Here is a 16,897-nt window from a genome sequence, read left to right as displayed (position 1 = left end):
TTCAATCACAAATGCCATTTCCGGCGCAGCTTGGTTACAAGAAAGAAATCTACACCACACACACATTTAAAACGAGAAAAGAACAACCAGCCTGAAACTAATACACCACGACCAAAACCAACCAGCAATTTGAATTATTTTTAAAGCGCAAGCACACCGAACGTCCGAAGAGAGTAAACTAGAGGAAGGAAAACCTAAACGCCCGTAGAAAAGCAAAAGGCGAGTAATTGTCCTCCCAACACAACCCTAAATACCCAATCCACTCAAATCAATCCTAAATACCCAATCCAATTACTTGAGCGGGTTCAACTCCCAATCTAATAAAGAAACATTAAAACATTTGAGCGGGTTCTACTCCCAATCTAATAAAGAAACATTAAAACTCAGAGTGTCAGCATGAATCCACTTCCAAGTCAGACTAATAATTCTTGAGATCCAGAGGTTAAACGTCGAGCATTCTTATCTAAAAATAAAGTTATTATGCAATTTTCAAGTAATTCAAATCACAAAATGCTAGCTCGAGACCTAACTAAAAAATGCCACATTTCACTTCCTTAGACCCCAAAATAGGTCAAACACTCATAAAACCGAATTCGGCAACAGACCATGACGAATCCAGCAACAGACCGTGATGCCTCAACCACCTAAACCCACCATACCATATAGGGTGTTAGCAGTGCAGTTTGGATCGATTTTGAGGGAAAAATTCATTTAATCCAAAGATAAAATTATTCGCGATTCGGTTTTGGATATTACAAATAATAAATTGACATAATATATCTGTAACACCCCTAATATTTATTTCACTAAGTTAGTGGAGTAGTTGGATTACAATGGTATTGGTTAGAAACTAACAAGATGGCAAACTAGTAATTAAGGTTTAGTTGAAGGGCATTTTAGTCATGGGCCAAAGTTTGCATGTGGACTTAAGGTTGTGTTTGGTTATAACACCATAAAAATCAGATTTTTATATAGACAATAGAGAGAATAGAGATGGTAAGCCATTTTCTTCACTTTCAAACACCAATCCCGTATTTCTTGAGCAGCCTGCACTAAAACCATCATAACCTTCTGCTCGTAACTCGGAATGAGACAAGGCCGGACTTTTCGGAAAGCTCACGAAATTCTCTACAACCTACATATATGGTTCGCTTCTTGCATGTTCTTGAGGAGGGAGATAATCAAGTTTGAAGTTAGGGGTCTGAAGCTGAAAGTTTTACACGAATTCCATGGACAGTTTTCATTCAACAAGCAATACCTTTTTACTTGAAGCTCTGATTTAGGTAATTCTTGCATTTCTGGATTCTACACAAAATTACCTTCAATTTAGTATATTGGTTCATGTTTATAGCTTCTATATTGAAGGAGAAAAGTGAGTTTGAAACTTGGATGTTCATGCTGAAAATTGGAGAAAAGGGGTTACGGATTTGTTGTTGATGGAGGTGAAACTTTGGCCATGGTGGGAGTTCTATTGATGCATGGATGATGTCCTAACCTCCTTTTGGTCAAGGTGAGTTCCATTAGTTAGAAACTTTGGTAGGAATTGGGGGAAATTGTATGATCAAGGGTTTAGATTGAGATTATATGATGCATGTTTGATTTCATGATGAAACATGAGTGATTGTTATGCTAATTAATGTCTTGTGTTGTTATTACATGATGAGATTTGAATTTGGTCAATTGGGGAACCTTAGGGATGTATTAGAATGCTTTGGGACTGAATTATGCAGGAAAATATGTCATTTTTGACTCTGCTTCAGGTGCAAATCGATTTGCATATACTGTAAATCGATTGCTCACTGAAAGAAAAATGACTTTTATTGTTTTGATCATATCTTGAGTTTCGTAACTCGAAATGAAGCCCGGTCGGAAGCGTTGGAAAGGTCTTTTAATGATATTTATGAATATGCTTAGATATAATGCTTTTAATTGATTTAAAAGTTATGGCAAATGGACTTTTAGTTACATTATGTTGGATTAACATTTATAGAATCAAGAATGATATGTTTAATTCCCCGAGTGCGGTTCCGTTCCATGTCGGGAATCGGAAGCCTCTTTGTTATGAGACTAATGTGTGTCCATGTACGTTCTAAATAATTATATGGTTTGATTATGTTTAATATATTCCATGATCGAAACGTATTTAACTCACATGTGACGAGTATGTACAAATGACATGATGTTTATGCGATGGATTTTGTCTAATATTATGTGCATATAATACAATGTAAATTGTTTTCCCGTCGTTCCGGTTGGACGTTCGGATGCTTGATTTTTGTGAACTTGCCTTGGTTGAATATGCGTGAATCGGAGTATAACCGTACTACTAGGATAGTAAATCCTGTTTACCCACTATGTGGATGCCCATTGGTAGCCCGTGTGGTGTTTGTGATATGTATTATATACCATGGATGATTTGGCTTTTATGCCTGTTGTATATACGTGTCTATATCCGTATATTTTGCGTTACCTAAGCTACTATTGCGGTGGAAGCAAGTGAGGGTCTTTAATGGCGTTTCCCACTTGGTAACTCACCTGCGTGATTAGTATGGTAAGTGGGTGATGCCACGTAGGCAATCACTGAATTACTTGCCTCTAGTAACGTCAATTAGACAATGTTACTAGGCTTTCGCCCGATGGGCTTGTACGTCGAAAAGGACATATTGCACCTGTTTACTCACCTGCGTACAGAGGATGAATACCATTGCAGTGGAAGCAAGACCGGGGTCTTTAATGGCGTTTCCCACTTGGTAACTCACTGGCGTGCTTGGTGATGAGGTTGTAAATGCCACGTAGGCAATGGTACAACTTAACTCATCTCGGGTGGAATTCCGTATAGGAATGACCCGAATTCATCGTGCGGTGTGCTTGTGCAAGTCTTTCGACATATATGTACTTGGATACTCACCGAGGGTACGTGGCAGAGGTAGCCTAGTCAGATGGGTATAACTCCTTGATTCCTCACATAAGGATGGGAGTTTGCATATTGTGAATTGTTATTTTATTGAACGCCTCATTGGATAGTTAAGGGACTTCCAATTGTGGTGATACCCTTGTTTGTATTTGCACCTAAACGTGAGGCATAACCCCGGATTTTAGGTGAATCTGTTTATGATGCATGCACCCTGTAGAACCGAGTGAACCCGTAAGATAGGGGAACTCACTGAGATTTAGTAATCTCACCCCATTCCAATTTTTTTTTTCAGGAACAGGTTATAAGTGTTAGATTTGCTAGATGATCGGTTTCGAAGCTGCAGATGTGCAGAAGGCAGGAAGACCTCAGTAGAAGTTACCTTTCCGCTGTGCAATGATGAGGACAAGCTTCTTGGATACTCTATAATTAAGATTTATGTTGTATTCAGTTTTTTTTCAATTCTTGTCTTTCACCTAGTTTGTATGTTTCTTGTACCATAAATAACATTACCGCATATTATTCTAGACATATATGTACGGGGTGTTACAGTTGGTATCAGAGCAGGTCGATTCTTGTCCCTGCCATGAGACATCACTAAAAATTCTCTTCTCCCTCACATGTGTGTGTTGCTCGCCCGATTCTTACTATCGTAGTATCCACTCATTGAGCCTGGCCAGCTCACTGGTTGTATATGCGATAGATGAGATCGTGGTGGAGCCACCACGAGGACGTGTAAGATCCAAAGCAACTTAAGCCGAAGTAGTTGACGACCTGTTCATGTTAGAGATCTAAGACGTCAGGAGTTTCTGAGATCCGATGGGGCGAAGTGAGACCTCATCTGGATCCAAATAGTATTGGAGTAAATTTCGTGAAGAACTTGAGTAGGATTATAATAAGGAATTCTGAGATGGAATGAAGTCTGGGGCTATTAGAAATTTGTTGTCCGATCGTGATGCTAGTGGCAGATATGTTTTGAGAACCTGTCAGATGTAAGACTTTTGGGAATTTTAGCGAAGTAGTCTAAATCTCCTGGTTATTGTGATGTGGGCAGTACTTGGATGAGCGCGATGTTTCACTCCAAGTCATTTCGGTAAGCCGTAAGTTGTGTGTGAATTACCCAATAAAGAATCGTTGGAAGAGTAAAGATGTCAGTCTCTAGTTGGAAAAAGTTGGATACCCGATTAGGGGAAGAGCTACTATACTCCCGTTTTTGCTAACCTGTGAATGAGTCCTAGAACTACGCTAGGCGACAGTTGAAGCAAGTGAAACCGAGATGTGTTGTAGCCTAAGGTTCGTACTAGTTATGATTCGTCTAACCCCGAGAGATACCACAGAACTACGCTTGGTGTTGGGTATTTAGATGAATGGAAACTAGTGTCATTCCGAAGTATTCGTAGGATGATTGAAGTCGTATTGACTGTTTGAACCTTAGTATTCCTATGCAAAGAGCTATTCATAGAATTTCTTATGCATGCACTGTGCAAGTGAGTACGCGCATGACATAACAATTCGAACCGAAATCTTATCCATTCTGATCTAGCTTATTGTTCATAGTAAGTGAACCCTGAGCGCGAAGCACTCCTAGGTTTTAGCTTTCTGAGGAGTGTGGTTGGAAGGCTTTGAATAGCAATGACCTTAACAGATCCCTGTCCAAACATTGTCGACCGTGACTAGAGGATATGAGTGAAGATCGTTATACGCTGTAGAGTAGGTTGCGTGACTACATGGCTTCGGAGTGGGACCACCATGATTAGTACTACCAGACAAGTATAACGCCACAATATCAGTATCGTACACGAGATCTGACAGATGTAGGACAATGTTGAACCAGAGCTTAAGGCAAGTTTCTGATTGGTAATCGTAAGACGCGAACTCGAATTCTCTTAAGGTAGGCGTTACGAGGACCCATGTGTCGTACTAGGTAGTAGTTAACTATCAGGCAATAGTGGGACAGACCAAGTTATAGTACTATGCTTATGGGGGTTCTAAGTGGCCGTAACCGCGAGGATGATGTCAGATGATCCCTTGTAGATGTTTCTTCTTTCATAAAGTGGCAAGTGGTGAGGGTGCATGCATTCCAATGGTGGGACTTATGTGAAGTTGTTATCTCTTGGCCGACGTATTGTTTGGATAGCATCTACCATTGGTGAGCAGTGTTGGAATAGGTAGAGTGTATTCTAAGTTAGCCAATATGTGATGAGTCTAGGAGAGTATCTGTAGACTCTCAGAGGCAAGCAATGTCAGTATCAATAAGCAGAAGCGCGAAGTATGATTTCTTGTATCGTGGTCAAACTCAAGACATTAGAAACGTTGCATTTGGGAGCACGATTGAGATAGTTTGTTAGAGAGCAGCTTCAGAAACAGTGAAGCACGGTGATGAGGCAGTGTTAGTGGATTAAGTGGGAATTATGAATCCGTCGGGTACGAGGAGAATCCCGATGCTGTGCAGGTATGGGAGTGCATGGTTAAAAGAGATCGCATAAGGATTAGTATTGATATATGGAGTGAGTCAGTGGTACCAAAGGAAATTTGAAGTGTTATAAGTAGTGTTAGTTGACTGCTTGAGCGCAATGTAATTGTGAAAGGATTATTACGCCAGTTGAATTTGAGGATGTTATCAATGGTGTGACCATGCTAGCAATGTGATGTTGTATGGTTAAGGAAGAACTATGGAAAATTTGTCAGTGTTATCGTAATAGTCGCACGACGTGGAAGTCACCAGTTGCGATGAACTTGTATCTAGTGAGTGTTTGACGTTATATATTCTGGAATCGAAGAGTGTAACTAAGTTGTACTCATGGACCTAACCAAGGCTGATGAAGTCAGTGGTGATCTTGTTTTGGAATTACTCAACTTTGAGGAGCGACCGTATTAAGTGTTTTTGAGACTCTAGCGAGTATTGTGATTTGCAAATTCTGAGGAAGAGTTGTTGTTTTCGAGCAAAGAGTAATAGGGTAATGGAATCAATGTAGGAAGAAGTGGAAGTATAATTTGGTTTTGAGATCAGAGTAGCGCAACGGATAAAAGAAGGACCGGATAAACTTGTAGTAGTTGCGAGTAGAATACCTACCATAAGTTTTGAGCGGAATAACCTTCTTGAGGTGAAACTCTTGGAGAAATGTTTTGTTCATCCCAGTATTCAAAAATCCATTGAGATATTGTTGATGGATTGACATAAAGCTGAATGTGTGATTCATTTGTGATGAGGTATCCTGAAGACAGTGGTGGTACGATTGAGTATTGAGAATTAATGTAAAAAGGGTTTTCTCTCAAAGCGGATACTCGTTGTTTCTCGCGAAATTTTGGCCGTACACGAAGAATTGGACGATGGTTATAGAACAACTGTTAGAAATGGATTATGTCGACAGGACGTTGTGGGTAGTTGTGGAATGCCAAAGTTATGGTTGTAAGATTTTATATTCTTGTGATTTCCGTAGATATTTTTCGTCAAGGGCTGAAGTAGGAGTGGAAGTAAAGGATTGCGTAGTACAAAGAAGGTGACTTGAAGCAAGACTTTTGGGGCATTAGAGATTTAGAGGTCAGAATTGAAGAACTGACGAGTAGTTATGTGACCTTACTCAGACGTGTGTGGAAATGAATTTGAATGTCATCAGTAAAGAGGCAATGTAGTGGATATGTATGGATTCAAAGGGGTGCAAGTAGTCAATGGAAAGGAGGTGAAGTTCAGCTTCATAAGTCAAGCAAGGATGAGCTTGGAAAACTTTGAGAACGAGAATTGTCTGACTAAAATGGATTGTTAGAGATCCTTGAGCTATGCAAGCTCGATGTGAGGGGATCTAGGTTGGAAACCTCGAGAGAGTTAATTTGCAAGTAAGATTGAACGAAATATTGAAGCATGTGTTGCAAAGCGACTGAGGCTTCTAGTCAGGATTGTTAACGGCGCGAGCGTAGCAGGGAGCGATGTTTTCTGGGATAGGACGACTTTTGGATAAAGTCGTATGGTTTAACTAAAGGAGGAACGTAAGAAGCATTCGTCCCCTAGATGGAAAGGATGTCAGGAACCTATTCTTGTGGTGATTGTAAGGAATTTGAGGGCGAATTCTATTTAAGAGGGGGAGAATGTAACACCCCTAATATTTATTTCACTAAGTTAGTGGAGTAGTTGGATTACAATGGTATTGGTTAGAAACTAACAAGATGGCAAACTAGTAATTAAGGTTTAGTTGAAGGGCATTTTAGTCATGGGCCAAAGTTTGCATGTGGACTTAAGGTTGTGTTTGGTTATAACACCATAAAAATCAGATTTTTATATAGAGAATAGAGAGAATAGAGATGGTAAGCCATTTTCTTCACTTTCAAACACCAATCCCGTATTCCTTGAGCAGCCTGCACTAAAACCATCATAACCTTCTACTCGTAACTCGGAATGAGGCAAGGCCGGACTTTTCAGAAAGCTCACGAAATTCTCTACAACCTACATATATGGTTCGCTTCTTGCATGTTCTTGAGGAGGGAGATAATCAAGTTTGAAGTTAGGGGTCTGAAGCTGAAAGTTTTACACGAATTCCATGGACAGTTTTCATTCAACAAGCAATACCTTTTTACTTGAAGCTCTGATTTAGGTAATTCTTGCATTTCTGGATTCTACACAAAATTACCTTCAATTTAGTATATTGGTTCATGTTTATAGCTTCTATATTGAAGGAGAAAAGTGAGTTTGAAACTTGGATGTTCATGCTGAAAATTGGAGAAAAGGGGTTACGGATTTGTTGTTGATGGAGGTGAAACTTTGGCCATGGTGGGAGTTCTATTGATGCATGGATGATGTCCTAACCTCCTTTTGGTCAAGGTGAGTTCCATTAGTTAGAAACTTTGGTAGGAATTGGGGGAAATTGTATGATCAAGGGTTTAGATTGAGATTATATGATGCATGTTTGATTTCATGATGAAACATGAGTGATTGTTATGCTAATTAATGTCTTGTGTTGTTATTACATGATGAGATTCGAATTTGGTCAATTGGGGAACCTTAGGGATGTATTAGAATGCTTTGGGACTGAATTATGCAGGAAAATATGTCATTTTTGACTCTGCTTCAGGTGCAAATCGATTTGCATATACTGTAAATCGATTGCTCACTGAAAGAAAAATGACTTTTATTGTTTTGATCATATCTTGAGTTTCGTAACTCGAAATGAAGCCCGGTCGGAAGCGTTGGAAAGGTCTTTTAATGATCTTTATGAATATGCTTAGATATAATGCTTTTAATTGATTTAAAAGTTATGGCAAATGGACTTTTAGTTACATTATGTTGGATTAACATTTATAGAATCAAGAATGATATGTTTAATTCCCCGAGTGCGGTTCCGTTCCATGTCGGGAATCGGAAGCCTCTTTGTTATGAGACTAATGTGTGTCCATGTACGTTCTAAATAATTATATGGTTTGATTATGTTTAATATATTCCATGATCGAAACGTATTTAACTCACATGTGACGAGTATGTACAAATGACATGATGTTTATGCGATGGATTTTGTCTAATATTATGTGCATATAATACAATGTAAATTGTTTTCCCGTCGTTCCGGTTGGACGTTCGGATGCTTGATTTTTGTGAACTTGCCTTGGTTGAATATGCGTGAATCGGAGTATAACCGTACTACTAGGATAGTAAATCCTGTTTACCCACTATGTGGATGCCCATTGGTAGCCCGTGTGGTGTTTGTGATATGTATTATATACCATGGATGATTTGGCTTTTATGCCTGTTGTATATACGTGTCTATATCCGTATATTTTGCGTTACCTAAGCTACTATTGCGGTGGAAGCAAGTGAGGGTCTTTAATGGCGTTTCCCACTTGGTAACTCACCTGCGTGATTAGTATGGTAAGTGGGTGATGCCACGTAGGCAATCACTGAATTACTTGCCTCTAGTAACGTCAATTAGACAATGTTACTAGGCTTTCGCCCGATGGGCTTGTACGTCGAAAAGGACATATTGCACCTGTTTACTCACCTGCGTACAGAGGATGAATACCATTGCAGTGGAAGCAAGACCGGGGTCTTTAATGGCGTTTCCCACTTGGTAACTCACTGGCGTGCTTGGTGATGAGGTTGTAAATGCCACGTAGGCAATGGTACAACTTAACTCATCTCGGGTGGAATTCCGTATAGGAATGACCCGAATTCATCGTGCGGTGTGCTTGTGCAAGTCTTTCGACATATATGTACTTGGATACTCACCGAGGGTACGTGGCAGAGGTAGCCTAGTCAGATGGGTATAACTCCTTGATTCCTCACATAAGGATGTGAGTTTGCATATTGTGAATTGTTATTTTATTGAACGCCTCATTGGATAGTTAAGGGACTTCCAATTGTGGTGATACCCTTGTTTGTATTTGCACCTAAACGTGAGGCATAACCCCGGATTTTAGGTGAATCTGTTTATGATGCATGCACCCTGTAGAACCGAGTGAACCCGTAAGATAGGGGAACTCACTGAGATTTAGTAATCTCACCCCATTCCAATTTTTTTTTTTCAGGAACAGGTTATAAGTGTTAGATTTGCTAGATGATCGGTTTCGAAGCTGCAGATGTGCAGAAGGCAGGAAGACCTCAGTAGAAGTTACCTTTCCGCTGTGCAATGATGAGGACAAGCTTCTTGGATACTCTATAATTAAGATTTATGTTGTATTCAGTTTTTTTTCAATTCTTGTCTTTCACCTAGTTTGTATGTTTCTTGTACCATAAATAACATTACCGCATATTATTCTAGACATATATGTACGGGGTGTTACAATATCATATTAATATGAAATAAATAGGTATTAAATATATGAATGCAGTTCGAGGTTGGATCGATTTTGAAAAATCAATTCGAAATTTGACCCGATATTAACAATTTTCATGAAAGAGAATTAAAACACAAAGAATTATTAGTTTATGATTTTTGACTTTTTTCGATCAATTTATGGATTTTATTTGGATCGATTTGGATTTGAACAACCCTAATACCAAGTAGTAAAGGTAGTCTCGCACACGATCCAACACACTCCACCAATCCAACACACACTGCACGCGATACATCCACTACTAGACATAACCCTCCACCTCAAGAGGTTATGCCTAGTCGTGAGCCTATTCTGGAGCAGCTACTAAGAGAACGCAATGATTTTAGAAGGCGCCGAATTCTTCCAGACCCTAGCAAGTCCACTAAGCACCAACTCATACATAATACTTGGCATCCCGAAAGGGAAACAAGCGAATCGTAGACAAACCTCACAAAGAACCCAAAAACCTAGTCCAAGTTTCAAATCCAAACATCATCCCGACCTAATCTCACCACCCCAAAGATAATCCTTATAAAAGACTTCAGAAGCTCCTCTTTCCAAACACGGAGATGACACATCTACTTAAAATCTCAAGCCCAAACTTTCCCCTCCCAGGCTCCCATAGAGTCCACCACCAAATCTTTCTGCTCCAAAATAAGAAATAACCTCTCATAGGGGACACACATAAGGGTGTTGAGTCAACCCAACATCATGCCAAAATTGAGTTAATCAACCGTCTCAAACCCTCTTGACACAGGAAGAGGCAAACCAACCTGCCTCCAAATCAAAAGGAAACTCAAGAAGTGAAACCACTCGCCTCCTAACCTACCCCCCGACGGGGACCTAAACCCTTGAGAACCATACCTTGCAACACATATATCTCTCCACAATGAAAGCAAATTCAGAAGAATCCTCCACATTTACTTAGTTAACAAAGGTAAATTGACGAGTCTGAGATCCTTAACCACTAAACCACCCACACTTTTGGTCTTGCATACATCCACCCATTTCACCACTAAATCACCCACACTTTTGGTCTTGCATACATCCACCCATTTCACCCCAGCAACCTTAACTCCTCCTTTTCGCTACCAATTTTTTCCAAACTGAAACCAACATCTTCATGAAGAACATAAAAAACATCAAAATGAGTTCAATACCGAATTCAACAGGAGTATCTTCATTCCAGACTCATAAACCTATTTCTCAAGAAAGTCAACCTCTTAAAAACTAACGAGGCAGAGGTAAGTTCAATTTATTGTGAAATGTGAAATGATTGTTATATATGCAAGAACGTGGTTCACATATGCCAGCTTACAAACAAAAATGTCTAATTCCTCTTAGTCAAAAGTTGGTCAAATGTAAAACTCTAATTAATAAATTTTTATTAGTTTAGTGGATAATTCTCTCATGGCGGAAATAACAAAGATAACACTAAAGAGATTATATAAAACTTTTATTCTCCATCAATAATATACAAATCTTTTATTCAACTTTCGTTATAACATCATTCACTATATTTATCAAAAATGCATAAAAAATTATTCTGTTAGCTATAACTGCATTTTTTAATATTCCTGATTATAAAAATAAGATCATATAAAACTAACAATAATTAGTACATTGATTGATACATAATACAAACAATTATAATAATAAGTTAACATAATTAAGGATAACCTTCTCACACAAAGTATTAGTATATCAAATACAATTACAAACATCAACAAAATAAACACATAATTAAAGTTACACACTAAACAATTATTATAAAGCAAACCCCATATATAATCATATAAAGTTGGAACCATTAATTCCTTTTCTTGAGCTTCATTTTCCATCTTAGAAGTTTCAACTTTTAAGTGCTTAAAAGCTCCAAGCTGCATAATTGCTTCCAGGCTTCAGAATTGATCATGAAGATCACTCCTTGAGACTGGTCATCCTTCAAGTGCCATATATAACACTTCGCGTATTTTTGATTCTTTGATTCTGCAGTGAAAAAATTTGATTTAGTAAATTGATTACGTAAAATTGACTCTGATCAAAAGTGAGTTGAATGGAAAGTAATTTATGTTTGGACTCAAAAGCTATAAATTTTAACTTCAAATTAGAATCAATTCTAAAAAAAACCAATTATATTCGAGAGTATTTACCTTAACAGGATTTATCGGCTGCAATCTAGCATGCATGAACAAACCTTGAATTGTTTCTCAAATGTGATTCACATTTAGGTATAACAGTTTCAAAGGCTTCAACTAGCAATGCAACTTTCTTCTTCCTAGCAGGAGCAAGCTTGTTAACAACTTGCCTTAGTGCACAATCAACCATCCAATCCTCCGCATTCTTTCGCTCGTCCATCATTTGATGCCTCAAATCGACTTTTTCCTTTTCTTTTTCAGGAACCAGTGGAAGGAAATTCGGATCTCTTGGATTGAATTTTCTCATTTCATCATCGTCGTCAACACACATCTTTCTTCTAATCACACCTTTCCGACTCTCTCTCACGTTTTCCTCTTCGTGAACTATGCAACTTGCTCTTTTATTACCTCTTCCTTGATTTTGAATATCTTTGATGCTTTCTTCAACAACATCGACTAATGGAATATGGTCCTCCTGTCCATGAGTTATCACATCAACGTTAAGAGTTTCGTCTGTCACCGTTAGCTTCAACGGACAAAGTTCAAATTCATTCGGAGACGATTGAATTTGGTTTTTCTCCCCTCTCTTGAAATCTTCGTTCTCTTGAACTTTCTCTTCAGAATTTGTTAGGTACTCAAATGTTTCATCTGCCAAAGAAGATCGGTCACATTCGACGTCAGTGGTAGGATAACCGATTTCTTGAGTCTCGTTGCTTCCAATTTTGTCGTCAAGGACAAAACTAATCATGCCATCATGAGATTCTTCTTCAAGATAGATGATTTCTTCAGATTTGGATTCTTTGAGTGATCCATCAAGCAGAATAATGTCATCGTAATAGCTGCTAATGATATCGTCTAACCATGTCACCGATACATCATGAGAACTCTGGGACAAAGATTCATCTTTCGAGTCATTTTCCTCATCCGCGTAAACAGAAGAATCCGCATCATGTTCCTGATCAAATCCATAGAACCGTTCGGAATCAGAATCATCCGTGTTATTGTCAACATCTTCCATACTCATTTCTTCATGAGACCAACTAGATTGCTCTTCTTCATCAGCATCTTCGCGTTTCTCTTGATCCTTAACCTCTTTCATAAAATCTGCTTCTACACCATCATCTTCAATTGTAGACTTGATGATATCTTCACAACCCTCAACCTCTTCCAAAAACTCGACTTTTCCAATTTCTTCTTCCCCTTCCGATTTCTCATCTTTTCTTTCACTAGCATAGATTTCAAGGAAGAAATCCATATCAATTTCATCACATTCAGGTTTTTCATCAAACACATTCTGCTCAACATCACAGTCCTTCTTTCCCACCTCACACATCGCCTTCAATCTTCGACTTCGAGGGCTTCGAGGACTAAGCGCTTCGAGCTTCACACGCTTCAAAACGCGCCTCCTCGACGCCACAAAAGTCTTCAAAGGAGGCAAATTATCACCATGATGATGATGATGCCCATTAAGAGAACAATAACTATAAGAACAAACCCTCATAACTGAACTTCCCTCTAACTCAGTTCCACCATGATTCAGCTCAAGATATGAAGGAAAGTTTGAATCTTTCAAAGTGGAAGAACAAGTAGCCCTTGTTGATTTTCTAGGAGAATTTCTAGAACCCTTAAAACTAGTTGTTTTTGTTAATGTTCTAACCAAACTCAAACTAGGTTTTTTACATGAATAATCACTTGAAAATTTTGTAGCAAGATTCTTAGAAACAGAACAAGATTGAGTTTTTCTAAGACTTACATGAAAAAGTTCCTTTTTTGATTGAGAACTACTTGTGGGCTTCATGTAATTTGGTGAAACATCTTTTGTTGTTGTTGTTGTTTTTCTTGAAAGTGGTGTTGTTTGAAGTTGAAGAGTCTCAAGATGAGAGAGTTTGGTTGAGTTTGATTTCTTCATTTTCTTGGAAAGTTTAGTTTTTTCATCATGGTTTTGATGATGAGAAGAAGATGATGATGAAGATGATGATGAAGATAGTTTCATGTTTGTTGAGAATTTGTCTGATTTGATAACATGTTGTGTTTGGATACTAGGCTTGTTTGGGACCTTTCTTTGAACCATTTTTCAAGAAAGGGAGGAAGGTTTTGTTGTGGTTTTGGTTTTCATGTGAGGGAGTTTGGGAAGAAAAGGTTTTGAAAGCTTGAAACACAAACAAAGAGAGAGAGAAGGGGAGAGAGAGAGAGAGAGAGATTCTCTTCTTCTTTTGGTTTTGGTTTGGTTTTTCTTTTTGTATATTTTCAATAGTGGTGTGGAAGATGATCAAGTTTGAATATAGCATAAGATAGTGTTTGTTTGATGTTGACTTGCACTAATAGGTGGTTTTGGGGACCTACTACTGTGTGCTTGAGTATTTTTTAACATGAGTTATTAGTAATTTTGTAATGGGTTTTTCTAACCTATGCAACCTTGCATAGGATAAGAGACAATTAATACACCACTTTTTAAATATAAATTACCATATTTATATTTATTTATGTTCATCCATTAATTGGTTATGAGAGAGAAAATATAAAAGATTATTTTTCAACAGAAAGATAATTAATATGATAATTTATATGGAAAGAAATAGTTTATTAATTGCCCTTATCCTATGCAATGTTGCATAGGTTAGAAAAACCCTTTTGTCATTAGTATAAAAAATCTATAAATAATACTTAAATTTATTAATATTTATCTCGATAAGTGAATTTAGTTGGTAGTTGCGCATAGATATTAAATGTAAGAACGCAGGTGTTCGTATTGACGACATCTCACTTGTTCATTTTTAAGAATGAATTCTAATCATTAGACCACTTAACAAAAAAAGAAGTGTTAGTATTTAGGTATAAATCAATTATTCTGATATTACTAGGGATGAAAAAACATATCTCATTTGTCAAACATATCTATTCTTTTGTATTTTTTCGTTGAACAGATCAAAATTTTATGTCTGCACCCTTTAATATATCTCAACTGTACCACTCTAATTTTTTTAGCATACGTGAATATTTACAATTTTTATTTTGTATTTTTAGTTTTTAAAAATGCAAAAATCGGATGCCTCTTTGTCCCACTCTTATTTTTCTGTGAGGCAGAACAAAATTTTAAACTCACATATTTTTACAGACTTTTACGAGACGGATCTAAACGAAACGAAGGTATGGATCTGATAGTTTGCCACCCCACTCCAACACTTATTATGCCAAAAACTGATATTATATTATGTGCGATGTAGTTTCTAAGGATGAAGATAGAAGTATTTATATAATGAGGATTTTCTTATTGACTTGTGACTTAATTTTAAATTTCAAAGCATATAAATATTGATGCGGATTTGATCCTATAACTGATTTATTAAAAAATGTCTAAATTACCCTTCTCTTATCATGGAAAAGGAAAGCTTTTGTTTTGTGTAAGTGATAAGATATGTACAAAAGAAGCAAATTGCATTTGTTTTTCTAATTTTTCATAATTGTGAATTTGGCTCTACTAAGGAAAGTAGTTTGATATCAATAACAATCATTATGGTTTCTCCTTATCAATCAATTGCTTTATAATGGTAATTCATAAAATATATTTGTAGTATTTCTATTATATGATAGCTATTTAATTTAATGTAAAAGATGTTCTATCAATTATAGCTTTTTCAACTTTGTGGTAGGGTTGAGTTTATCTTTCATTGAGAAGAATAACAATTGGAAGTTAGTAGATATGTTAGATCAATATTAAGAATATATTCTCAAATTAGAAAGACTTTATAGATTCAATTCTTGGCATCTTGGTTGTGTGTGTCTCAACATTATCTTTCTTAAATATGAGGCTTTTGTTTCAACAATATTTCCTTACTAGAAAGGACTCTCTCATTTTCAGTATTTAATGTTAATTACATATGAAAGGACCACAAATAACTTAAAGCACTATATATATGATATGATTTTAGCTTAGCCTATTTTTTTCTATATAAAAAAATATTTTTATTTGAATTTTTTACGTGTAGAATTTTAATTACTAATACTAAATGATTCTTTTTATTGAAAAATTTATAATTGATTTGTTTAAATGAGTGTATTTATAAACTTTTTTCAGAATTCACAAATAAAATTGAAAAAACATTTATAATATGGTAGTGTAATAAAAAAGAGAAATTTGATATGGAAGTTCACATTTAAACTTTAAAATAAATAATTTTATTTATTAATAAAAATATATTGAAAACAAGAGACAAACTCAATTAAGCATTGTGTATACTCAAAGAAAATTCCAAACATATGTTTGTTGAGGTAAAAATAGAGATTAAAGGTTGTGCAGTGTTATTGTAAACTAGTTTTACACCATCATTTATTAGAATTATAACATTCAGTCATATCATATCAGTATTTTAAAATTAAAAGTGTGACTTAGCTGCATACACATCCGTAATTAGTTGATAGTGTAAAAATACTTTACACAATCAGTGCATACTTTTTATTCTCGTAAAAATAAAGGAAAATATAACTACACGAGTATTAATGGATGATTTAGTCCATAAAAAACCTAAACCCATAATACATTTTTGATTTTTTTCCTTCGTCAACCACAAAGAACCACACATGCATCCTCTCCTCCTTCCAAGAAAAAGTCACTCATGTGATCTCCAACCTAGATCTGAAACTCTCACCTAATCTTCTCATATTTACGATTGGAATATTTTCATCTACCGCCAAATCATAAAGTTGATGGAACTTAGAGCAAATACTTCTTTCCTCAAGTTGAGGGTCCTTCCAAAACGATGCCCCTTCTCCATTCCTCTCCGAATGAGACATACGATTATCAAGCAACAAACATGAAATCATCCAAACACCTTATTTGAACCTATACATGTCTTTCAGCCACATTGACGCCCTGCTGCCTCCACTTTCAATAAGACCACCTTCTACCCCATATTTTACTACTTAAACCCTATACCGCAAACTACCCTTATTGACATGTAACCTCTTTCACCATTTAGTTATTAAGGTTAAATTAAACTTCTTTATCTTCCGCACCACCAACCAACCTAGTTTCCTATCTGAGCATACTTTA

The 16,897-nt window shown here is 36.8% G+C and overlaps 1 protein-coding gene across 2 annotated transcripts; it reads right to left on the bottom strand.

Annotated features, from left to right (window-relative positions):
- Positions 1-11,497: 11,497 nt before the first annotated feature.
- Positions 11,498-14,110, bottom strand: LOC131631927 (calmodulin binding protein PICBP). Of its 2 annotated transcripts, none has more exons than XM_058902687.1 (2): positions 11,863-14,110; positions 11,498-11,698 (listed from the first exon to the last, which is right to left on the bottom strand). In XM_058902687.1, exon 1 carries the CDS (start codon positions 13,916-13,918, stop codon positions 11,888-11,890), a length of 2,031 nt encoding a protein of 676 aa, XP_058758670.1. In that variant the 5' UTR covers positions 13,919-14,110; the 3' UTR covers positions 11,498-11,698; positions 11,863-11,887. The 2 variants fall into 2 exon arrangements, with proteins under 2 accessions (XP_058758670.1, XP_058758671.1); XM_058902688.1 differs by having other exon boundaries at positions 11,498-11,690.
- Between the last annotated feature and the right edge of the window lie 2,787 nt (positions 14,111-16,897).

This window comes from Vicia villosa, unplaced genomic scaffold (assembly GCF_029867415.1).
Source record: "Vicia villosa cultivar HV-30 ecotype Madison, WI unplaced genomic scaffold, Vvil1.0 ctg.000881F_1_1, whole genome shotgun sequence".
Lineage (NCBI taxonomy): Eukaryota > Viridiplantae > Streptophyta > Magnoliopsida > Fabales > Fabaceae > Vicia > Vicia villosa.
Note: the sequence above shows the minus strand (reverse complement) of the source record. Positions and strands in the feature narration are given on the sequence as shown.